General features: G+C 44.9%; 1 protein-coding gene across 1 annotated transcript in view; it reads left to right on the top strand.

Moving 5' to 3' along the window:
* Positions 1 to 15,308: 15,308 nt before the first annotated feature.
* KLF7 (KLF transcription factor 7) overlaps positions 15,309 to 26,886 on the top strand; it is a 239,838-nt gene continuing 228,260 nt past the window's right edge. The window contains exon 1 of the mRNA XM_078680306.1: positions 15,309 to 17,291. Coding sequence (XP_078536432.1) covers positions 17,190 to 17,291 — 102 coding nt within the window. The 5' untranslated portion in view covers positions 15,309 to 17,189. The remainder of the gene's footprint in view (positions 17,292 to 26,886) is intronic.

Genomic DNA, 26,886 nt, shown 5'->3' with positions numbered 1-26,886 from the left:
ACTTAGGAAACTGTAACTCACTAAAATGGGTGACGTATTCCCAGAGGGTAACTTTATCCAGCTACACCAGGTACAGGAGGAGGAGGGTGAGCTGTCTACAATACAATAGATGACATACTACCAACTGCGAGCCTCACTGCGCGCTATCCTCCCCCCTTCCCAGCCGCGCCCTCTATATTTCACACCCTTAAGCACCTCCTGAGGAACCCCAAACCACTCAAGCTTATCACGCGTCTATATGCAGACATGCAACATACAACCCCTCTTCTCATTCCACAAGCCCATTGAGAGTGAGAGGCCATGCTTAGCATCTCAATCACACATGAACAATGGACATTCTGCTGTGCGCAGACGCGCTTACTAACCCCGAACTACCGGCTTCGCCTCTTTCACTTCAAATGTAATCACAGATTATGCAGAACACCAGCTTGGCTCCAAAAGGCGAGACTAATAGATGAGGCACATTGCCAGCAATGCAACTCCCACGAGGCGACCTTCCTCTACCTTGCCTTGGAATGTCCCAGTATTCACCACTACTGGGAGACCACTTTTGATGCGATAGACCAGATGCTTGAAATGTGCATAGAAAGGTCCCCTCTGATTGCACTGCTAGGGTATGTAAAAATACCTTCCACTGAACAGCAGAAAACTTGTGGCCTTGCTTCTCTTGCTTGCAAAGAGATGTATTACAATGAACTGGGGGAGGAGGAGAGCTCCACATAGAAAAGAATCGCTCGGGAAGCGGCGTTCTGTCAGGAGCAGCTTTCTGCATACTGAGACCTCCAGCCACCTCAGTCCCGCCCCAGAGACATATGGGGGCTCCTGCAACAATATATGCAATCAAACACAGATAGACAAGCATCTACCCCTCCTCTGAGGATGGGCAATCAAAAGTAACACAGGGAACCCTCACCGCACACTCTCATGGCATCTACAGTACCCTTCTGGACCAGAAGTTTATGACTTCCGTCCTCTCCTCCCATCCCTCGCCCACTTTCCCCCTCCCCTCCCCTCTTTTTTTTTCTTTCACAGGTCTGTAGATATGGCACGGTTTTCTTAATTAAAAATGCATCCTGCACTCATGCACTACTTGATCCGATTCAATTTTCTGGCAGTAAGGCCCTGCAGCAAACTTACAAAGAGACAATATTTGAAACGAGACCGCATCTTATGACCACTATTTTGTAAATCGTGAACAGATTACTTATGGAGGTAGTGCATAACAAAAGTGAATGTAACGCTGTATTACTGAAAAATTTGAATAAAAAGAATTATTAGGGAAAAAAACTAAGGCTTTCAAGTGTTGTTATACATAAAATGTATTTTATTTATTTATTTATATATTTATAAATATTTTTGTATGTCAATATTGAAGCAATTGTAGATAAATAGTTACGATAAAAGATATACTTATATATGCAGTCACTTATTTACATGTTAAAAACATAGAATAAATGTGACTATCAGTAGTATGTACATTTGTTAAGCAGAACTACGTTTATACAAGCAATACACATATATAGGTACATATCTATAGTGCAAATAAATGCTTATATACAGAGGGATTTAATGTATATTTCTGTTTGCTTAAGGTGGTTATGTGGGGAAGAGCCAATTATTGAGTGTTTTTCTGAAGATAAGGTAGTTATGCGTATATCTTATGTTTGGGGGTAAAGAGTTCGATAGTTTGGCTGCTTGAACAGAGAAGGATGTGCCACCCATGTTTTTTTTCTTGTATCTTGGTTTTGAGGCATCGCCGCTGCCTTCTCCGAATCATGGTTCCCAATCAGCACACCGTCCACGGCTTCAAGGCAGGCCTCAGCTTGCCATCGTAGTGCGTATGAAAAATCACCACAGCGTGAGTCCTGAGCCCCATGTCACCGATGTCCATGGCATCCGTTCCTACTCTGACGCATCGCCTGTTTGTGGCTGGACAAGCGATGCAGTTCCAGCTTTGCTGCAGCCACATCGACGCAGCGCAATCGGATTTTCAACGCATCGTCCTTGGGTGCCAATTCTTCATTGACACCGCACCTCACTAAGGAACCGAGGCTGTGTGTCTGGATCTGCTGCATCACCTCCACAACCTACAAGGAATTGACGCATCACCTCTCCTGTCATCAAGGAATCAACGCATCATCTCCCGGTCAGCAAGGACACAACGCAACCCCTCCCCTGCTTAGCAGTAAGGAACCAAGGCATCAACTCATCTGTCAGTAAGAAATCAATGTATCACCTCCTCTGCCTGTAAAGAATCGACGCATCACCTCCTCTGAGTAGTAAGGAACCAATGCATCACTAGTTTTCTGGTACCTCACCTCTCAACGGCCCATATCGTCTTTATTTTTAACTCCTTCGGTGCTCATGACAAGCCCAGCTTGCCATGAGCACAGCTCCACTGTGACTCATGACGAGCTGGGCTTGTCACAAGCACTGCTGCGCCACGGATCCCCCCCTCACCATCGTGGGGGAATTACCCCCGCAGCGAAGAGGTTAACGCATCTCAGGTACTTTGTGCTAAAACACCCGCATCCATGGATTTCTATGGATTAAGACTTATTGAGAATTTTAAAAGTGATATCTTGACTTGTGTATGTTGGATGGTTGTCGTTTTGGTCTTGTTTTACTCAGATACTTTTTCTAAACTGGCATGGAGTCCTTTTGCACTATTTTAGCTGTGTTACTGTGTGTGTGTGTGTGTACAAATACTTTACACATTGTCTCTATAGGATAAGCCTGACTGCTCTGTTCCAAGCTACCAAGGGGGGCGGGGGCAGGGATTATCTTAGCTGTGCAACTTACTTACCCTGACCAGAGGGTCCCTACTTGGACAGGGTACATATCGAATGCCAAGTAGAGACCCCATTTCTAACACAAATACATCCTGGTAGTAGTGAATTCCTGCTCTTGATTCCTATGGGTTTGGCCACAGTGATCGGCTGACGCACAAACTGTTATAAAAGACCTGCCTATCTTTATCAGGACATATGCTGTAGCATCATTCCATTCGGATCAGTGTCTGGCATTTGCCTCGAAGGCTTACAGGGACAAAATGGGCAAATTGGGTGTGACTGCGCAGCACTCATCCCCCTATCATCTTGAGGGAAACCCGTCAGTAGAGAGGAAGAACCATAACTTAAAGCAGCCTTTAACAGCTAGGGTATTAGGTTCAGGTCGCAGTTGGATTCACCATCTGTATGGTGTCCAGAGAGCCCTCAATAAGTTGCCTAGAAAATCCCTGGGTGGATGGACTCCCTATGAAATCGTATTTGTGGTTAAGATGTGGGTTTCAGACCTCGACAGTCCCAGTACAGTGGTGGCAGAAACATAATTTGACATCAATGAATTCTTGGATGTTTTACAGGAACGGAACACTTTCTGAGATGCTCAGAGCAATGTCTAGCAGAAACATTCCGCTACTAGTGAAGTGAAGGAAGTGCCAGCTACTCCTGCTTGGATTCCAAAGAACGGGGATCTCGTCCAGGAGATGATCGCTCACATAAAGGGAATTTGGGCCATCATACAGAGCGCCTGTACCTACCCTGGCTGTTGAAGGTATTAGAGATCTACTTTTACCGCCCCTTGTTGGCTGCAAACACAAGAGATTGTGACAACAGATCTCAACAAACCCCATCATGTGGCTAGCTCTGCACAGTAGGCCTCGAGGGCACCTGGACTGGAGCCTGTATTCAACCACAACCCTTCAGGAGGTCTCGCTAGAGGCTCTGATCGCCAATTAAACTTCTTTTCTTTAGCTGGGAACTGCTAGCACCGAAGTATCACTTCTTCCTATCACATCAAAAACTTCCATAAAACCAACATGTGTATATACACACAGATTTCACTTCTGCAAACAGACAAAGATGGTATCTACCGTTACATACCACCATTCAAATTACCTCCCAGTTCTACACAGCCCCCAGAATTACCTAAAATAGTCAGACCTGCCTCTGGCTACTTCATCGACGTTGATGACTTCTCTTAAGATTCATCTGACTCACTTCTACCACCCAAAAGGAAGACTTTGTGAATTTTATAATTTGGCTGAAAAAGATATACTTAATCCATCCATGGATATACATTTGGATCACAATTGCATCACTTTTCCTCTTCTTCTGAATTAGTTTTGTGACTGTCTTTTTTCTGCTTCTGATTGAACACTATCTCCCTGAAAATTCTGCTGTTGAGCTGTTGAACATGGTTTTAGGACATCATTCTGCATCACACAAAATGTGAAGAGACCTTTCCCTGGTGAACATTTTGGCTGTTCCGGTTTCTGATGGCATTGTTTGGGATAAGGTATCATATGGTATATTTGGACCGACTGAAACTCTACAGATTCTATATGCATTTAAATTTCTTTACAGGATGTTATCATCCCTAGTACTATCTCTGATGATTGGGACAATGATACAGTGCATGAAATGCTTGACAATCTACAGCATTCTACTGTTTTTAATACTGACGAAATATATGATGGTAGCTCCAATTATAATAAAATGCTTGGCTTTCACTGTTATGGTGAACATTAATTACATACAGCAAGTACTCCAAGTGCAGTATTTAATTAAACACAATAGGAACACAGCCCTACACCGCCAACGGGTCGCTTAAAAGCATTTGCACAGAAGGTTGCCTATTTTTCTGATCACAATCCAGCTGACCCAGAGTCCTTTTATTATAAACTAACACCTTCCTGGGCTAGGAAAACTATGCTCACTGACACCAAGTTACCTCTGTGCTGGGAAGCATTTTTAAAGGCTTACTACTGGTCCTGGTTCTGCTTGTCGGAACACTGATTTATTTTTCTATTTCCCGCAATTGATGATCTGCCTTGCAGCAAATTGGAATGGCACTACCACATTTGCTCCTGTGGTGTGAGGGGATTATACTGGCCTTTGGTGCACATTTTCTACAAGAACTTAATGACAGCTAGTTCTTGTACTTTCAGCATGTCTAGCTACACTGCATGCACCCCATCTTCTGCTGTCTGCTGCGCCCTTTCAAGTTTGCCCTGGACACATGCTTGGAACTCAAACGGTTCAATCTACGGACATAGAACTGCCAGTGAATCCCCTAAAGACCAACTTGTATCAATCCCCATTGTGATTATCGTTGCTTCAAAATGCATACTATGAGCCTTCCTGGGATTCTACAGGTCCTGGTGACATGGATGCCAGCTCAACTGCAGATGTGCTTCTGGCCGTCACTCCTTCAGCGGCGGCTGAGGGGTTGGTAGAAATGTTTTGTCTACTCCTCTGAACATTTGAACATTTAAACAATCTGGCTGTTTCAAGCAATGGAGATTTTTTTCACTTGCGTTATGCTTTTTATTTTGCAAAATTACTTTTAGACCTGTAATAATTTTTTATTATTGTTTTTCAATTTTCGTTTTAACAGGCAATTTGATTTCTAAATGCTTTTAATATTAAAGGAGCACAATGATTTTAAATATTAGGTTATTTGCTGACTTCAAAGCTTTTTAAGTCAGCTCACGTTCAAGCAGTGGGTGTCATATAGTCACTTTAGGGCTGAGTAGAACACTACCATTCTACATGCTCACGTTTTTAAGATGCCTTCTTTCCTTAAATACAATGACATTTCACACACATTTGCTTCTGTGCCTGTGCAGGAAAATGTCCTCTGAAACAGCTTTGCTTACATTTCCCTTTTGAACACATATTATCAGATACCTTGAACAGGGTTAGTTCACTGTGCAAAATGTTGTTGTTTGTTATTGTCCTTTCAGCAACTGAGTTGTCACAATAGAATCAACAATAGTGGCCTAACTGGAACTTTGGCATGGCAACATGGGTGAAGTTCATTATATAAACAACATCACTCCCTTGTTTCATTAAAGAAGCATTTCGCTGGCACTGAGAGGCCACCACATGCTGGAATTCCAACCCAGCTGATTTGTGTTTACCTTATGCGTGGGGTGAGGCCCAGTTCTTCACCAAGGAGGGCTACCGGATTACATTTACCCATAGGTAACAGGAGTTAGATCACCCTACAGGGATTTGGCAGATTAAATAATAATAATAATAATAATCCACATTTGTATAGCGCACAATCACCCGTTAGGGTCTCTAGGCGCTGGGGGCCGTCGGGAAGATTAAGCAAGCTATTGCACAGAGTCACATGGTGCTGGGCTAACCTGCCGCCGGAGCCGGGGATCGAACCGTGATCCCCAGATTCCAGCGTCAATCGCCCTGGCCGCGGCGCCACAGAAGTCGCCAACCCAAGGCACACTAGGTTAGGTGGCACTAGATAGGAGCAAAATAGAACAGTATTTATAGGCTTGCTTATATTATCTGTAAACAGCACAATGGTTGAACTATGTATCTTCTTCACCATTCTTGTATTGCTGATCACACTATTCGGTTTCCATCAATTGATTATTCCAGCGCATGTATTTTACTCAAGAATCATACTGCTCCAATAAATATTGAAAAGTCATCTCTTGTTAATCTCTTTCAGTATGCATCAATAACCAGACAAAAAGATTCTAGATCTGCAACCACGATTTCCTTGCGGAGCCAGGGTTGTCATGTTCTGAGGTTGCATATTCCACCTGTGACCTTTCCTGGTTAGGGGTACAGATGGCGCACTGTGAGCTAGCAGGAATAAGACCAACCTATCCTGATGGTGTACGTAGAATCAATATTGCACAGTTTTGATGTTTATGTTGTCCAACAAATGGAAAATGTTTACTAATAAAGCATAAGCCTTACAACAAGCCTTGAAGGAGGCGAAGTGCGTGATGAGGATGCTCCCGGTGAGGTGCAAGAGCATCGGGGAAGGAAGGGCAACAAGGTGGGGCATGTTAATGTGGCCATGTCTAGTGTGTTACAGGCTGCTGGTGATCCGAGGCAGCGTACGGTGCTGGAGAAACAGAGTCAACTGCGAGGTGGCAACATTCTGTACGGGTACCATCTTTGGAGCCAGGTAAGGGCCACAATGCTGGCGTGGGCCCTGTCATGGTGTCCAAGGGTGTGGACATGGGGGGGGACAAAGAGGAGGTGGTGGTGTGGCTGCATAAGGGTAGGTATGTAACAGATGTGGTGGTAGGTACAGACAAGGTAAAAGAGAGCGCGAAGGAAGGGAGTGCGGGTAAAGATAAAGGTGGGGACAGTGCGGAGAGCAAAGGGGAGATAAGGGATCTGGAAAGTAAGGAATTAAAAATTAAGAAGTTACCCTATAGGGGTATGACAGAGCCCATGGTGGTGCAGTTGATGATGGCCACAAAAGAAAAGATTTGGAAGGGGGAATATGTGGAAATGTTCATGCTCCTGCATAGGGAACTGTGAGCCAAAGAGGGGTCTAAATAGGAGCAATATGAGTTAGCTAAGCGGCCGAGGGTCCCCTTGACGATAGAGAACTGAACCGTGGCGTTTTTTATAAAAGCCAGCGTCTACTGCAAGATGTTTCTGGAGCAATGCATGATGATGTTTAAATACATGGACGTCATACACAAAGCTCAGATCACATTTGGGGGATATACTTGCCGGTTACTATGCCGTTTCGCCAACCATCCACTTCACTCAAAAGTTACCATAAAGATTGAAGTATTCTGTCCATCCTTTTTTGGATCTTTTAACTGCAGGACGATATGTTATCACTTCTGAATTTTCACATATGACTAAGCGCAAATATTAACTGTATATTAAAAATTATATCTGGAATTTACCTTTGTCATAAATAATAGAGGAATTATTCAACACGGAATCAAAAATTGATTGTTATTACAATCACTTTACTATTTATACTAAGCCCTGACGAAGTTCCTTGGCACACAGGAACGAAACGCGTTGGCTGTGCTCCGATTTACCTATACTATTTTTTAATAAAGATGATTATTTGGACTTTATTGGCTCTCCTGAACAATTATTGAGTGCACCTCCTTTGTTTTTTTAAACACGTTTGGGGGATATGCCTGTACGCAGCATGATGAGGAGTTCAGGGTATGCTTGAGGATGGACCCTGAGCCAAAGTGGGGGGGGGGGGGGGGGCTCGACACAGACTTATGGAAGCACACAATGGGTCCAGCGAAATTCGGCTTTGTGGACTACCAGCAGATGCTTCTACGTTTTCAAGAGCTCATGGGTGACCTCAGAGTCCTTTTAGCACCCGAGAAGACCATAGGGCAGAGTAAGGTGTTGTCAATCCTGGCAATTGACATTGATTCCCAAGGAATAGTAGCGAGGTTGCCACAGAACAAAAAAGGAGACGATGTAGGCACTGTTGACGGACATATTGGACAAAGAGAAGGTGATGGTGAGCAGGATTCAGGTGTGTTGTTGGGGCATCTAGGTTGGGTTGGGCTTTATCAGGTTTCGCGTTGCCATATCACCAAGTGCACTTTGCAGCAGAGGTAAAAGAAGATTTCAGGATGTGGAGTTTTTTCTTGAATTCCTTCAACGGAATGCCGTTAGACATGCAGGGTGACGTAGACTTGGATGTGCAGAAAATCTCACATGTGGCGGGGTTTGGAATTTGGCCTGTGTTGGCTGGGGTGTTGGTGTGCACAAGCATGGCCGGCACAGGGGAAGTCTGAACCAACCAATTCCATTGGTTGTGGCAGTCATGCTGTAGGGAGTGGAGTTGGTACCCCAGAATGTGCTGTTCATGGTGGACAACATGGCGGTGGTACTTATCATGAATAAACAATTTGCCAGGGATGCGCAAGTGTTGAAACTGATGCGTGTATCTGTGCTTGGTTGCCAACTGCATGCCATTTTGTTCAGGGCACTGCATGTTCTGAGGGTGGGCAATGACACTGTGGATGCTTTGTCTCATTCACAGTGGGAGAGATTAGATGGGTTGGTCAAGGAGGCGGACAGATGCAAGACAGGATGGTGCAATTGGTGGTAGGGTCTTTGGCTAAGTCGACGCAGCAAGCATATGGCCAGGCATGGGCGAACATTTTGGAGTCTGTGGCGCAGCGCAGGACAGTGGACGTGGTACAGTTTATCTTGGACTTGACTGAGAAGGGTTTTCCTTTAGTGGTGATTGCAAAAGAAACTGGCGGGCATTGCCTTTATGGGAAAGTTGATGGGGGGTTAAGCCCCGTTAGCAGGGGAATTAGGGCAGAGGATCCTTGAGGGTTGGGTGAGAGAATGGGAGCACTTAGGGAGAATGAGGAAGCCTTTAAATTGCAAGTAATTTTGCAGGGTTATTCAGAAGTTGCCTGTGGTGCGCCGGGGAGCTGGTGAGACCTTTTTCTTTTCCACCATCATGTCATGGATGTTCTTTGGGGTGAACTGAGTGTTTGAGTTGTTGGGGTGCAGGAGCTGGGGAGAGTTGCTGTAGGATGATGTTACGAGAAGGGAGGACAGGTTGAAGATCTGGCTGTGCAGCTCAAAGACTGACCAGCAGGCAAGGAGCAGGAGCTGGCCGCGAGGCTTTTCTGGCGCTTGAGCAATGCCCGCTGGCATTGGGAGACAAGTGATGGGCGTGTTGTGGGGCACAAGGTGGCATGGTGTTCAGTCACAAGGACAGGGCCTGTTACTGCTTTTCAATGACTCACGGTTTTGCGCAAAGTGCTAACTGCCTTTGGGGTCCCTTCAGCAGAGTACAGATCGCACTCTTTCCACATTGGTGCACAGACTGAGGCTAACAATAGGGGCTGGGCGCGAGAGGACATCATGCGGCTGGGGGGGTGATCCTTTGACTATTATCGGGGATATGTGCGCAGGACTGGGTTGGACAGGTGCAATTCGGGGCATTCTGTTTGAATATTTCCTGCTGTTTTCTGTCTCAAGTTTTGTTCCTGTCCTGACAGCGGAGGATGTAGCCATTTGGGTGGTGGGCCACTTGTTTATTAAGTGGCAGGGAAGCAAGTGATGCAAAGGGGATATGGTGTGAATCTGGGTTTAGAACATCTATTATTTTTTGTCAGCTGGCTGGGAAAATGAGGCATGAGATGGGGTGATTTGATCCAGTGTTGGAATGGCATGATGTCAGGGAGAATATGTCTATACATTGTGGCTCTCCATTTGGGGAAGAGCAACTTAACCCCTTGCCTGCCTATGCAGCTCATCATGAGGCACAGTGGAGCTGTGCTCATGACGAGCTGGGCTTGTCATAACGGCCGCGCCACTCCCCCGCGCGGTGAATTCCACACCTGTGCGGATGTTCTATGGGAGTGGGCGGAGTCATGACGAGCCCAGCTCGGCATGAGCACAGCTACACTGTGAATCATGACGAGCTGGGCTCGTCATGAGCACCGCGGCGCCACGCGTGGCCCCCCTCACAGGAGGGGAATTACCCCCGCGGTTAAGTGTTAGAGAAGGGAGAGGTACTGTTAGGGGCCTTGAAGGACTTATTGGAGCTCACAGCTCAGTGGTCAGGTTGCTTTGTACTCTGGACGGACTTTATGCCATGGTGGAATTGGAGAGGGGCAGGCAGGTAAATAAGGAGATGAGCCAGTTTTGTGGGGACATTGGCTTCAGGCGCATCGGTCAAACAGGCATTAAATATGACAACATTGAGTTTTTCAGCAAGATGGCGTGCATTTATTGCGGATTGGCATGGAATTGCACATGTTAGAGCTGCAAGGAGTGTTGGCAATCACATCGAACATTCGTGGGTATAGCTGCCTAAAAAAACTAGGGACATGAATGGGGCAGAAAAAGTCAGCAGGGTGGCTTTTTCTGGGTAGCGGTGGCCTGGAAAGTTTTACATGAGTTTACAGAAGTTTGATTGGTGTTGCCCTTGGCGAACCATGTGGAAAGAGAGGGGGGGGAAGTATAAGACATTTAGTTGATTAGATGTTAATACATGCAGTCATAGGCTCTAGGGGAAAGTCAAGGTTGCAAACTAATGAACTGCAGTACAATAGGAAGTACATAGTTATGGCATGGGGCATGTGGGTGGGATGGAGTAGGAGATTAGATAGTTCATTTGATGTACAGCTATGCTTTCGCTTTGTAAGGCAGATTCCCAGGAAAATATTTTGATGTGCATCTGTTTCAATAAAGCGGCCTTTTTCACACTATCCAAGTGGTTAGTGGTCTGTACAGCACCTCTCTCCCAATGAGGTTTCGGGGCAGCCGACCACATGGAGGTCTGCCCTCTGAGTATATTGGGAGGGTGGTGCAGTCCAGGAGACTGGTAACTTTTTAGGGCTATTTAGTCAGTTTTTGCATAGCCCAAGGGCTTTATAATGACCTGTTTTGGGGCTCCCTGGCACCATTTTCGGTACAGGTGACCTAGATACTGGTGGCAGGGAGTCTTAGCCTTATCATTTTGGTCCCACCCACCAGTTCCTAATTTTTCAGCTTTTCCTGTTTTTTTCCCCTTCCTGTTTAGTTTCAGTTTGGGATTCTTGGTTGGAACAAGTGCGTAGCCTGGGGTTGTTGTTTGTACTCTTTTGTCGCTTGAGATAGGTACTTGGCGGTGGCCTGGAAAGTTTTGCGTGAGATAACAGAAGTTTGACTGCCTTTGCCATTGGCGAACCAAGTTGAAAGTGAGGGGGTGAACAACCTCTCACCTGGACTAGGCAGGATGTTCAAGGGTAAGTATAGGAAGTTTAGTTACTTAGATGTTATTATATGCTGTCATAGGCTCTTGGGGAAAGCTAGTTTAAAGCCGTTGAACGGGGGAAGTTGATAGTTGTGGGGTCCGTTAACTGTGTGGGACGGTAGAGGTGGGGGAAGAAGATTAGACAGTTCAGTGCTTAATTTGTGCCGGTGCTTAGCACCGGCACTTACTTATCAGGGCCGGGTCTACACATGACGGCGTCTGCACGTCACATAAGGCATTGCTGATAAGTCTCGGCGTGACTGTTTTATTGTGCAGAGTGTTGGTATTGCATCCCGGTGAAGTGTTTTAGCTGTGAGAGCTGCCTAAAGCCAATATTCCTATAATACGATGGCGGTCGCAGCGTTTGGTTCAGTAGTGCCGGTGGTGGGCGGGAGTAGGGACACTGATCGACCTTGAATCTGAATGTAATTGGTTCTGCGGGGCTGTATGCAACAGGCAGCGTGCGCAGAGTTTTTTTTACAGATTGTCCGTGATGCCCTCCCTGGCACACCCGCGCAGCCGCATCCCACCCTCAAGTCACTCAGCCCGCCGGCGTTGAGGAACAGAGGCACTAGTCACCAGGCCTGCACAGCTCTGCATATCTAGTAAGTTAATAACGCAGTGCCCCGACTCACCACCACGAGTAAACAGTAAGAATTCCATTGTCATACCAATGCTGTTTTTTTCTTTTTTGAGCGTGGTGTCGTAAAGGACCGTGTTGATAGCTCCAGTTCCACAAGATTCCATGATGCACTACTCGAGTGCGTAGTGCTTGCACTGGCCTAGTAGCGGCCCACGGCCGTCAGCCGTACACATGATAATAATAAAATATCCAGATTCTACACACTGCATCTTATTCTACGCAAAAGTGCCAAATAGGCTAGACCTTGGTTTGATTGAGAGGTCAGGGAGTCCATGGGTAAGTCCAGTTGTCGGGTCCCAAACAGGCACAGTAGAAGTGTGATTTTATTTTACAAAGGCTGCCGTTGTCTGTGTGGATTTAATTTAGGGCCGGGGAACGGTTAAATTAAGGAAGGCCCTGCCCCGGGCTGGAATATGGATGATTTAGTTCTTTCCGCGGGCTGTGTGCAGCAGGCAGGTGCGCAGATTTTTCTTCAGATTTCCAAGTCTTGCAGTGATTTTAATTGTCTACTCAGCCACTGACCAGCACTTACAGTTAAATATAATCAATTTGCAGCGGGGTGGTGAAGAGAACGTTCTCTTTACAAGACGAGCACAAAGCAGTTTTATGACCCAACTTTGTAAGGTTTTTGCAGCTACGTGACAACACACCCAGTCCTATTTGTAAGATCTCTTTTGAAACTTGGCTCCACTCCTAAAGCCGCGGGAAGGTCGTACAACCTTGTAAAGATAACTTAGAGAACTAGAAGTGTGCAGTAGAGACATATCAGCACCGGAGGGGCACACATTTGAGGCCTGGCTGGTGTCACAGCCTTTTGCGATCTTGCAGTTGAACAAGTTAATATTTTGATGTTAAAGTAATACCTGTTATTACTAATGTAATTAGAAGCCAAAGGGAAATACCGGTATTATCATATCATAAAGTACTGGTATTTCCAGCTCTGCATCAGGCGCTCTCTCTAGGAATACACCACACGAAAATACCTTTAATGCAAATATAGTTGGTAAGTGGTCTCTCTTTGTCTCTCCTACACTTTTTTCACTATCTTTTTCTGTCCCCCCCTCTTTCCCTGTCCCTTTCACTGTTTTCACTCTCGCTCTCTCTTTATTACTTCTTGTTTCCCCCCCTCTCTTTCTTAATATCTTTCTGTCTCTTACATGCCCCCTCTTGATGCTTCCTTTTATTTTTATTTTTCCGTCGAACCCTTTCCCTCTCTTTTAATACATGCTTGTCATTCTCAGAACACCACAGCCGGACAATATTTTCAGTAATCAAGGCTGACTCATATTTATTTTTTATGTGAAAGACTATGTTTAAGGAAATGCATGGCCCTCCCACGAGCCTGGTAGTTTTTTCTGCAAGTTATTATATTGAAAGCATGGCAACGTGTTTTCGTTCAAACTGGCATACAATATGTCACTTAAAAAAAAATGTAATCTGAAGTTTGTATACATCATCCCAGAGGAAGAATATCCATAAAAAATTGCAGTAGCTTTCTCTTCCATGATAGATAAATTGTTGTTTCTCAACCTACAGCTTTGACTTTACTCTCTTGTTCATGTTAGAGTGTGAAAACATTTATGTTCGCCAGATCTTGGTTTTCTTACAATATCAAAGTCCTTGCAATTGTTTTGGAAAAAAAGGTACTTTTGGGTTATCGTAGGGAGTGCAAAAACGGGTGCTAACAGTATATTTTGTATAACTGATTCATAAGAACCTAAAAGCTGAGCACAACATGGGCTTAATCTGGTTTTGCACTTGCCTTTACCATCAACTATTGCTTTTTTAAAAGACTGCACTAGAGACAAATTGTTGCCCATAGCTTTAGTAAATGCACTCCTGCTTTTAAAGGCAGTGTTATACTTGCACATCAGGCATTGCCAAAGTGCCAGTCTCAGTGCCCCTGACAAGCCTGTCCAACTTTTTTTAAACGTAGAACACCCATTAGAGGCAACTTTCGAAATCACAAATCTGAAGATATTTAATTGTATGTAGACAAGTACGTCCCCACGCATTCTGCTTTATGGTATAATCCAAGTGAGCTTCAGGAACAGTTTTGAAAAACTCCGACATCACAATTTAATTTTTCATTACTTTAAGTTAAATTACGTTTATTGTTGCTTTTGCTTATGAGGAAGGCTTCCTTGCTAAAATTCAGATCGGGTATTACATCTAACTGTTAGCAGTACCAGTTGAAGATGTGGGTGAAGCCAATAGTTTAAGTGGGTGGACCCAGTTGAGGAAGTGGGTGGAGCCGGGGAAAGTAGGTGTGGCCTCCGACAAACATTTGAGCACCTGGACTTCATATTTTACAAATTAAGCACTGAGACAGTTAATTTGATATGTATAGCAAGGCTTTAGTTTAGTAAGGTGGGTTGCCCAGGACAATTTTATGATGAGCTTCTGTTTCAATAAAGTGGCCTTTTTTCACCCAATCCAAGTGGTCAGTGGTCCGTGCTGCGCCCCTCTCTCCCAAAAAGCAGACAAGTTAAGGAGGCTCCTGTTCTGCGTTATCTAGCCTTAATCAGAGCGAATTTTGGAGGGCCGAGGGAGGTGGTTTAAACGAGGTGCGCAATAGAGGCATATTTACATATACACACGGACAGCTGCGCAACAATCCCGGTCTCGCACTGCCCTGTACTTTCTTTTAGCCCTAGTACACCCGAGTCTGTACAGTAATGTGCCGTTTAAATCCGGTCCTCTCAGCGCCTCTTAGACCAGTCACAAGTACTGCGCGTACGGTAGGCAGCCCGGCAACACTATCGCACCGGGTCTTGCGCGGCACTTTGCACCTGTAATGCCGGGAAGAGTCATCACCAGGCCTCTCTCCCGTGACTAGTCCTCTCCGGGCTTCGCCGACAGACTATATACCGGTCTAAAAATAACTCGCATTCACAGTGCCATGTACGGGAGCGGACAGACCACAACCACGTCCAATCAGCGTCCATGGACTGCCGGTGCAGGCCACGCCCCACCGCCGTCCCTATTGGCCGCTCGTGACGTCTAGCGCGCACCCTCCTCTTTACCCTATATGGCCACGCGCTACTTTTAACGGGCGGGGCCAGTAGGGCTGGTAATCTGGCGCATGCGCAGTAGACGAAGCGGCGAGAAAGGAGCTGGAGGAGGGCGTTTAGGAGGAGTCAAGACTAATGGGCGTGGTGTTGAAAGATTGCACAGCAGGCACGGCTGGAGGGGTTAAAAAAACAAAACAGGTCGCGAGAGGAAGAATGCACAGCCCCCTCCCGTGGTAACAAAAACATTGAGACGCAACGACTATATGCGTGGAGCTGGCAGCCGTGCATGGGGAGGATAGCAGGTTGCTGTCAGCGCAATAATCACATCTCCGCCTCAGGACCTGCAGGAACAGTTCGGTATCTGTAATGCAAACGAATGCATGGTTCGCGAGCATCCCAGCTGATCGAGCATCTGCAGGGACCAGTCGTCGCCTAGCGCAGGGATGGAAGCTCTTTTGTACAACCCTTGACTCAACGAGAATTTGCAGGGACCACAACCCTATCCCGGGACGTACAACTGGTTGCACAACTCGCGAGCACGCTGCCTGACACAGGAGCTGAAGGAACCGAAGCACGGGAGAGTAATTGGGCGCAGTGTGTATGGTAACCCCCTACCCACCTGGGACTTTCAAGGGACACATGAGTTCAAGCATCCCGGTCTGGTCAATGAGCGTCGGCTGTCACAGCTCAGGAGGAAAACGAGTGAATCTGACTGCATGCACGAGTACTCTCGACCCTTGACCTGCAGGACCCACTGAGCAGGGAAAGTGCGAAACTGCACATTACACGAGCGCTCTTTGTCTAGTCAAGGACTTCCAGGGGCCCATTCCCAAGGGACAGACGGACATCCGACTGTTCGGCTCGTCAGCACCGCAGCCAGAGCCAGGAACTGTGGGAACCACAGCTCTGGGATAGAGGTGAATTTCGCTGTCCCTGCCTGAGCATCTTCGCCTCTTCCGGGACCTACAGAGACGCCAGCTGTGTACAAGGCGTGCTACCAGCAGAGCAGTGTCAGCGTACTATCTGCTCTCCCTGACTGAGCAAGGAGCTTCCTGAACCTCTGCTTTTGCACTGGAGTGAAGCAGCCGTAGGTTGCACGAACACCCCGTGCTAAGAATTTCGTGAACAATTTGCACCTGTGCTGAAGTGTAGTTTGCCACAGTGGATGGACAGCAGGCGCCCTTCCTCGTGGCGGGATCAGACCGTGATCTGCCACACTTCGAGAGACCATTCACAGTTCAAAAGCTGCTGAATCCAGAACTCTGTGCTGGAGTTCATTAGCCCAGAGTGCTGAAGCATGCCCCAAAAGCTGGAGGTTTTGGCTCATTGTCGCATGCAGTTAACTACAGCGGGTTATACGCTGGAAAGATAGTGCCGGTCAGGAATGCTTTATGGCAGGATGCAGCGACACTCTCGGTTGCCTCTGATTTGGAGGGGCATTGGAGCCATAGTAGGGTTGCAGTTGACCGTTGTATAGTCCAACCCCTCTTCTGGCTGGTTTCTTAGTTGTAGGGACATTAAACTCTAGGTTAGGAGCTTCTCTGAGACACCTGGAGAGACTTTCTTTCCTGGTCCAGTGGCAGGAGTTATCAGACTCCAAGAAAGGGGGTGCCACTGGCAACCTTTGATGGACTGCCTCTCCCTGCCCAAGAGCTGGAGCCATCAGACACCAAAGCTGGGTCGTCCCTGACCACTTTGGAAGCAGCTCCTTTCCTGGACCCACAGCTGTGGTCCAGTACAGCACTGCACTTGGCCATAGTCCTGTCCATAATCTGGATGCATCAGATCTCTGGACAGACCTTATTGCTCAGCGCAGAGGAGAAACCTCCCCCTTTCCTGACTTTTAATTTTTTTTCATGCAGGGCTGCATCCAGCCCCCCCAGCCACCCCCTCCCTTCTGCATGCATTGACCGGAGGAAGCTGAGACAAGGACACTGGAGCTGTTTTTGGGTTGCACGAAATTAAACACTGAACAGAGGCTGCCCTGCCTGTCTTGCACAGCAAGCATGGATGTGTTGGCTGGTTACAGTATATTCCAGGAGCTGCAGCTAGTCCACGACACCGGCTATTTCTCAGCCTTGCCATCCCTGGAAGACAACTGGCAGCAGGTGAAATATTTCAATTAATCATATTAATGTATTCGGTCTAACCTGTTTGCCAGAATTACCCATTTTCTATGACTTAATGTACAGTGAAACGTAATTGAACCTGTAAATAATATTTTTCTCACACACACAAACATTACCAATTCGCTCACCTAACATGGCACACAGACACATGGCACACAGACACTTGACACACTGACATACACACATTTTACCATTCTGGTGTGTGCCCATACCATGCTATATGGTGATTATTATAACGCTGTCTCACCTCCATTTTCACTGGCACATGTGATGTACTTATCAGTGTAATTATTTCTTTTTCTGGTGAATATTGTTTCGTTTATCGGCTGTGAGCGTGACTTTACTTTCCTCTAGTTTAGTTGTGTGAGAGCAGCATCACACACAACCAGCAGACTGAGCCCCAGCAGCGTGTTAATGGGATTTCTGCATGCCTGGCTGCCCTTTTGAGCGGGGCTGAGTTACTTGCAACTCGCTGCTGTAATTCTGTAATGCGAGCATCAGGTCCACACATCTGTTCAACTTGACAAAGGATCAGTTTAATAGGCAACCAAATCTTAGAAACTGTTGCATGAGCATAGCAGCGTCCTGGAGCCCAGACGATTCTTAGAGTGGTGGCCTTGGAGAAGTCGGTGTTTTTAAGGGACGTCACTCCGGTGCCTGTGTGTCTTCCATTTTGCGTGTAGTAAAGAGGGAATAGTCAGGCATGTATAATGGCTCAGGAAACATGCACGTATTGTTATTCGTGGGTTATACCAGTGTTTCATTTTAGTGGTGTGTGCATGAGCCTTAAAGAGTGGGCATTTTATTTATGTCTTTGCTCAAGGAGGATGCCTAGATGGCAAAAAGAGACCTCCCCTAAATCCCTACAAGGTTTCTTACTCAGCATTTCGCTCCTCACTCTTCCCCAGGTATTTCTCAATCCCATCATCTTTCCAACGCAAATTACAGGAAAACGAGAGTAAAAGGTGTATTGTTGGTTGTATTGTGCTTTTTGATGTTCCACGTTCCTGTTGACTGTACAAAGTGGCATTGATGCTCGGTGTAGTATTTGTGATGTCAAGCGCTCAGCAGCCCAGTTATAGGTGCTCCCCGCTAAAGAAAACTAATAAATATACACAAGTGACATACTGCTAGCAGTACCCGTCCAGTTGTTGATTACTTTCAGCCGACATGAGAAGAAGCATCGTTGAAAGCCTTGCCATCAAATGTACCTCTTAAAATAATTTTTTAGTTATATTCTGTAAGCCTGTAGATATTCTAGATCCTTCGTTTTCCTTGGGTGGTGAGGTTAGTGTATATGGGGAAATAAATCACTGTAGTAAGAAAAATCTATTCTGTGTGCTGAAAATTGCTCCTAACAATGATTTTCTGCTATGTTTGTCCGCAAACTCATTTATTTTCCCAGGGCAAATATACATTTTGTTTCTCGTAGAGAACATACTTAAACATCTGTTTTCTACTTCCGTCCGCCAGTCATCTAAAATTACTAACTTTTTATCTGCTAGAAAAGTATATTTCATACAGTAGATTCTGCAAGACTCCTGACAAGAAAAGTGGACATTTTCCATTTTTAAACTCCCATGGCACAGCATACAATATCTCAAGTGTGAGAATGCTGCATAAGCCCCCCCCCTTTCTATCCCTCCATCGTCCCCATGCATTCTGGGTGTGTGGAGGGTTGTGGGGAAGCACAGTGGTGGCTGGGTACATGCATGTTCACTAATTCAATGGTATACATTAAACCTTAATGCAAAGAACACGCTCCCACCACTTTACACGAGGCTGCCTTTGTTTTCCCTTTGTCTTGCAGATGCTTAAAAGCAATGACCAAGACTTAATGCTTTGCTAATGCGTTTCGGTGATTGCAGCACTGGCTCTCTTCCTGAGAACCTTTCTCGTAATCAGCCCATGCAGTCTGCTGCAGAAATCGTTTAGGTTGAGCTCCAATACCTCTTTGTTTTTTGGGAGCCAGCCTAGAAGAATGAAGGGCCCCTGCACCGTGCCTCTTGGAAAATTCAATTTGCCAAGGTAAAAACACGTATCAGTGATAAAACTAAACATTTCTATAGTGTCCCACAAACTGAGTTGTCCCTTGTCCTAGTAGGTGTAATCACGCCATTCTTTGGTACTCAATTTTTAATCCTACAAAACAATGACAGGTGTATTTGAACATGTGGCCTACATGTTACACACGCACCATTGATAGGCATTCAACAATACCAACTATATTTTGTTCCAAGTATGAGCTATGCTAAGTGTGTGATCCTTTCTCCCATTATAAGTTGTGCATGGGTTTTCTTCCTTCCAAGATTACGAAATATTCAATGAGAAGCAAATGACAGCCAATGGGTATTTCTCAACTACAGCCAACTGTTTAGCAACTCAGATCTAATCGAGCGTGAAAATGGGCACTGGGTTGGGTGCCCCTGCACCACAGAGTTTATATTCATCTTCCCATGAATCTATACACCTTGGTTGGTATTCCAGTTGATTGGAGTGAGACAGCTTTTACTGGGTCTAATTTCTGGCATGTGCATTTTCCGAAGTCTTCTGAAGGCTATGGAACAAATTCCAGTTGATTTGAGTTGTATCTTAGAATGAACTATTGCAGTATAATGGTGAGTAGTGGTTTCTGTTGGTATTTTTAATAATCAGTGCAATGATCATTATTTTATATGCTCTTAAAAATTAGTATAGTGTCCAAATACTCCTATACCACGTCAGGATTTGGTCAATGCCATTTATACAAGTCAACTGCAGTTTCCACTAGAAAGATGGTAGGCCTTTCTCGCACAGTGATAGTTTATTTCACTGGTCAGTCAGGTTGGTGCTTGTTATTCTTAAAAAATGGATTTACCTACAATTATTCAGCATTGTTACCTGTTTTTTTCTCTTTATGAGCAAAAGTGTCAGAAACATAGACAATAAAATGTGGTTTCCTAACCACAAGTCTGATGCGATTGTCTGGCTTCAACAAAGATGAGGACACATTTTCTTTTGTTAATACACCCTCTGCTTATGTGGTGCTGCACTGGCACATCTGCTTCTTTTCTGTCACGTTGTTATCATGCTAATTGAGCTGATAGGCTGATTATGATTCCATCAAGAAATCATTTAATTCCACAGTGCTGGTGAATCAGGCCCATATTAATAACAGTCTAGACAGCTCCATGCACGATAATGTGTTGGCAGTGATCAGCAAGCCTAAGGCAAGCAGAGTGTGTGTGATACTTCCTTCTGTAGACGTCGATTTGGCTCAGTAAGAAAGAATACGACAAATTGCACGTGTTTGCCCATAAGCTAGGACTACAATGCCTAAGCCTAGTAGCTTTCACTGCTCCTGAAGAACGTTATTTTCCCATTCATATCGGTGCTTAGTATTATGTTCACCCTAGTTCGCCTGAACTCAATTGGCTACTTTTGAAATCTAGTAGCAGATTACATTATTGCTTCCAGTGTTTTCCTCGTCAAAAATGTACTTGTAACTTTTTTCATGAGGCGTTTCCATTATCAGTAATATTTTTGTTATTACTCTGCTTGTAACCCGTCAAACTGCTCTAGACCCTCAGGAATTAGTAGGTTAAAATGTAAACACAGATGAAGTTGGTTCTGCAAGGTATCTTAAAATGAAAATTCGCAGTGCATGTTTGGAAAAAAATGCAAGGTCATGCGCCTCTGCTTGTGAAAAAAAAAGGAAGTAAAACCTGTTGTGTGTCAGGAATGGTCTATTTTACAGTGAAACTGGTTAGGTTACAAGTGTCATTCTTTCTTTCAACACATAGTGTTCTACTGGTAGGAGTTGTGCAACATAGTACTACCAAATGTTTAAAATGAACACTTGTTGTATGTCTCTGAATGGACATTATTTATCATTTTCTTAATAAAGTAACATGTAGTTGCCTTTTCCCTTTTATCTGTCTACAACCACCAGGACACTGGCGTTCAGGATATGGCCTCATTGTTCAGTCACATGGACTGAAGTGTGCAAATGAATGGTGGTCATTACTGCATGGCTTTAAGGGGAGGGATCATTTTGCCATTTTCAGTAGAAGGGGATGGCGGCCTCGGTACTTGGATGGACTGGTAGATTTCATGCTTAGGTTCCAAGTTTGAGTTTAGTGGGTAATGTTATCTGATCTTTATTGAGTTCAATCTGTAGAATTCAGAATACATATTGAATATTGAGTTTGCTGTAATTCCCTTTGTTAAGTTCCTCGGTTCATTGGAAGTTTCAGACTGTTTGCATACCCATTACTTTGTAGAGCTGGGCGAGCCACTGAAAGCTTGAGCCAGGCTCAAGGCAAATTCCTGGCTGAGGCACAGCTCGAGGTCCTCTTGGACCCTTTAACCTAAAAGGAGCCAAGCTTTTATGTTGCTTCTGCTTTCCACACACACTCTAACCATATGCGCCAAGAATGAAAGACAAAGGCCTGATTTAGACTTTGATAGGCAGAGTACTCTCTGACAGAGCACACTGTACGCCAAACGCTTGGTCATCCCGCCTCATTTAGAGATGGGCGGACCCTAAGCTTTCTGTTGATGGAGCCCTTTGTGACTCGGTTGACCGAAAGCTTCCTCCGACTGTGCGATGGAGTAGGGGCTGTCGAGGGATGGACATTACACTATCCGGCCTATTTAGGGCTGATGTCCTTTTTTTCTGTCCATCACTGACAGGAAGAGCCTGGTAGTGAGTACCAGATCAATTAATAGTGACCCACCCTCCCTGGAAGAATTCATCCTGGGTGTGGAGGTCATTAGCTTTTTGTTTTTCTTAAATAAACTCCCACTTTGATAGCTTGTTGCTGAAAAACAAAGATATAAAAAGTTTGGTGGACAGCTGTCAAAAAAACCAACAGTGGCCATCCACCAAATCTTTTATACCTTGAAGGGAACCACTGTCATGCTGGTTGTATTCAACATACAGCGATGACCACTGGGACATCGGTCATCTCTAAATTTGGTAGACAGTAGTCCATCAGGGTGGGGACATATTATCCCACGCAACCTAAGGTCTGTACTCTGTCTAGCAAAGACTACATACGGAAGACAATATTCAAATGTGATGTAAAAAGGACAGAGAACAAGATACTGATTTAGTGGCTTAATTGCAGAAAGTGAATCCCCAAAAACCTGGGATCAATCCCAGCTTTCATACTAAACTACATTTTGAGATAGTTGGCAAATAGTTGTGTTTATGCACCGCCTTTTTATTCATTGTCACATATAAGAGAGCACCTTAAATATGTGGGATTAAGATGGGCTCTGTACAAAACCTGTTGTGTTTGATTTACTGAACTACAATGTCACTCCACTTATAATAAGAATCACGTATAGGGTGTATATGACAGCTGACTTGCCTCTGTTCACTATTGGCATTGTCATGTGGGTGGGGGAGGGGCATGACTGTTTCTACTCGCATATTTCAAAACTGTTACTTTTAATACGCTCCTCTAAATGTAGTAATTTCATCTGATGTACTATGCTGAAACACTTATACATATTAACAAATTCACTTTTTGAATTTTTAAGAGAGTTTTTTATATTTGTACATGCTTTTTGTTCCACTGTTTACATGACAAATATTTTCAGGGCTCAGTTCATGCACGGTCATAACCCTTGGTTCCGCTTCCACAGCTAATTTGTTGGCTTGCCCACCTCTATTACTTTATGTCTGTAAGGGTGGGGGGAGAAAGCATAATTTGCTGTTACTTTTAGGACTGGCATAGAGTCAGCTTTAAAAAAGGTGTAAATAAAAATACACCCAGATTATACATCCATACAGTGGTTTTTGGTCAGCCCTTTTCACCCAATGATATGTTCAACAGTACTTCACTTTCTGCTTCTACTCACACTCCTTAAAACTCTGGGCAGTGTGTTATCCTAGTTCATCCATTAGCTCACTAACACTACTGGTGGTAGCATTGTTCATGATCACACATGCATATCTACTTAAAAGAAGTGCATTTCAGTGCCAAGGTTGGTGAGCCTATACTTTACGCTGCCAATATTTTTTTCTATTCATTCTTTATCCTTTTTTAATTGTTTTAATGCCTTTGTGTATTTAAGCTATACTTTATGGTTGCAGTAATGCAAAGGCAATAGTAAATCTTATGTGCACCAATAAGAAGCATATTTTCCTGTGATGTGCATTAAAGTAGGATTTTCTGTCAATTCTAATTGAGCCTGCCTGCTTGAAAGCACTTGTGATCTTCTAATAAAATGGTATGCAATTGTTATTTTTTTAATTTAAAATGTTTATTGATAGCAAGCACATGGCCACCATATTTAGATGGTGGTATTTTGTTCTTCTTTTTATATTTGCCGCTTATGCTGCGTTAAAAAGGAAAACTCCATGCCAGCTTACCAAGGCCAGATTTATTGGCTTGAGCTATGCTTGTTGTGGAGTGGTGTGGCTCACTGGTTAGAGGCGGCAGACCCGGAAGCAGAGAACGGCCCGGGACCAGGGTTCAATTCCTAACGCGGCAGGGTCGTGGACCAGGGTCAGCGGACCCGACAATTCTCGCCTCGGTGCCTACTCTAACCAGGGATCACACTCGGCAACTCTGGGCATTAAGCTTGCCTCACCTCTACAACGGCCCCCCACAGACGCCGGGGATGCCTGGTTTCACCTTGGAGATACTCAGAAGGGACCATCTCACAGGGAAAGCCAGGATGGGTTCCCCAGCGGTCTCCAGCGCCGGGACGCTTACGGGCAGCCGTGCGCTTTACAAGTCCAACACATTTACATTTACATTTACATTTTCTGCGGTTCTTAATTAAGACACTCATATGCTTTATAATTCTGCATAGCTGGACAGGTTTCTACAGTCTCAAAAGACCTAACATTTTGTTAATGATCACCGAGCGGAAGAGGTGTGGCGCCGCGGCCAGGGCGACTGACGCTGGAATCTGGGGACCACGGTTCGATCCCCGGCTCCGGCGGCAGGTCAGCCCAGCACCATGTGACTCTGGGCAATAGCTCGCTTAATCTTCCCGACGGCCCCCCAGCGCCTAGAGACCCTTACGGGTGATTGTGCGCTTTACAAATGTGGACTTTACTTTACTTTACCGAGCATTATATGAGACCAGTAAGACCCGCGTATTTGGGGCTGTGTGCTTACATTTTTAATTGGTAGTATTTGCTGCCTCTGTATGTGTCCGTTGTTCATTTGAATTGTTTTGCTTTATTGTTGGCTTTATGACGTGATTCACTTCTCCAGTGTTTGAGTAGTGAGTTATATTAAAAACTACTGTAATCTAACTATGCAGCGTTGCATGGTGGGAGACACATTTCCGGTGGTTGTGAGGCCCTACCACCTATTGTGATGAATTGAGAGCTGAGGTGTATCTCTGTATCTAGACTTGAGCTGTGACATGTGCGTCAACCTGCATCTGAAAGTATTGTGGGGTAGTACGTATAAGACTTTTGGATGAAGCTCACATTCTCGGAAATGTTGCAAAGACAAGTGTGGGAATATTGTGAGTGTTGTAGTCACATAATTTACCAACTAAGATGATTCCACACCCTCTGTTAGCATATTATTATGTTAAGTGGCAAGCCTAACAAGATGGAGGCTGTACAGCACTGATGGTAGTCTGCTGATATACCAGCAACCTCTGGTTGTTCGTAGGCCACTCTGTAAGTGGGATGATATGAGAGTGGATTTTCCACAAGTTAAGGTACGTCCTTTGGTTTGGGTGGCTTGGCCATTGACTGACGCTTTTGTACAAGCCAATCTGTGAATTATAGGTTGCTTTGAGAACTTTATGGGACATGCCAGGGTTATATAGTACTATGTGGCCTATCTGCATTGCAAGTGGGACGGTCCCACAGCACTTATACACTGGCAGATTCATTCAATAAAAGTATAACTATAAATTCTTAGGATTGTTCGAAGAATCCATCCTGCACGAGATTGTGACATAATATGTATCAAATTGTGGTAAATTCAAGCTCTTCTTTGCAACAGGGAAACATTCTAGAATAGAAATGGAAAGCACGTTTGACTGTTCAATGAAAACATGAACCCCACCTGCATTGAGTTTCTATTTGTAGTGTACTGTTTGTGCCTGAGCCCAGGGCAAATGTGTTTTGTCTGCAGATGTTTAGTCCCTGCGGGAATCTTGTCTCCTGCTAGTATCCCCTGGGGCACTCAATATTTTCTGTGCAGAAACCGATGTGTTTCTTGTTGGCTAAAAAAACACTGTAAAGACATCCGGTGCTGGGGGTTCATCATCTTCCGTGTTTCAGTTTCCGGCATGGGACATCTCCTTGTCCTTCTCATTCCTGGCTACGACACTCGCTCTTTTCACAGCAGAGAAGTTGAATTGAGGTTTCCACTTGCTTAAAGAAAAATAGCAATAGGAAAAGAACAACAAACAGCGTGTCCCTCAGAGGGATTTGCGACAGTACGGCTGCCACAACCAGGGGCAGTTTTAAAATGCTACATGTGTCATTGTAGCAAAGCCAGCTCTATTTTGATTCATATTTTGAAGGTTTTTTTCAGACCTACCAGTGTCTTTTTTGTTGTTTCTATGGGTGTCAGTGATCTTATGTGTGTGAGTGTATTGTGTGTAGTGGGCGAGCTAGGGGGAGCGGAGCAACGATGTGCGACCAGGAAATAAGAGACAGATAGCAGGTAGTTTGTGTGTAATGTAGGGAGGGTATTGCTCCTTAAAGGGATGCATTTTCAGTTTCTTCCTGAATTTTAGGATGGGTTTGAGCCATTCTGATGTCAGAACAGACATTGTTCCACATCCTGGGTGCCAAAATGAGAAAAAATATTATTTTGTTTTTTTTCTTTATTGAACCGTTTCGTTTCCAGTGATCGGGTGATAAAACACGCGCAGTGTCTTGACTCCTTGTGTGGTGCTGATATTTAAAGTTTACGATACAATGATGGTGCCTTCGGAAGTTCTCAGTCCACTGGCCTAGTTCTATCCAAACATTCTTGTCTCCTTCCCGGTCTTTATGGCTCAACATTGACCAGTCCACTCCTTCACAACCCGGATAAAATATAAGCAGCAGGATGCACTTTTTCTTTGAAATTGGATCATGTTTTATGGGGGGTAGGCTGTGGAAGAGTTAACCTAGAGGTAGATACATGGTAAGGATACATCACTTGGAAAGGAGTAAATTCCAATGAGATATTTTTAGAGTTCTTATAAATGGAAATTCCTGCTTCCAAGGTAAGGATCTTAAATACAGTGAGGCCTGGTATCCTAACCAAAGCTTTCTGCTCTCAGGACTTACTCGTGAGCTGCCTTGGCCTCCTCCATGTGCTCTCCTTCATGACCAGACATCCAGACTTCTCCCATCCCAACACCGGTCATAAGCTTGGTGCAAGCAGATGCCACACTTTCCTATCACAACAGCACCACAAATGTGTCTCCCTCCGAAAATTGTATTTCCCAGCATACAGCTGGCAGAAAAACCTTCCACTGCTTATGCAATGTCAGTTTCCTGCTGCCCGAGATGGCGGTGGGAGGGAAGGGGAAATAAATAGCATAGTTCATCTTATTTCAGCAGCATTTGTCCTTCTGACCTCCATCCCCCACTTGTCCTTTGACTCAG

This window comes from Lissotriton helveticus, chromosome 3_1, assembly GCF_964261635.1.
Source record: "Lissotriton helveticus chromosome 3_1, aLisHel1.1, whole genome shotgun sequence".
NCBI classification, from domain to species: Eukaryota; Metazoa; Chordata; class Amphibia; order Caudata; family Salamandridae; genus Lissotriton; species Lissotriton helveticus.
Note: the sequence above shows the minus strand (reverse complement) of the source record. Positions and strands in the feature narration are given on the sequence as shown.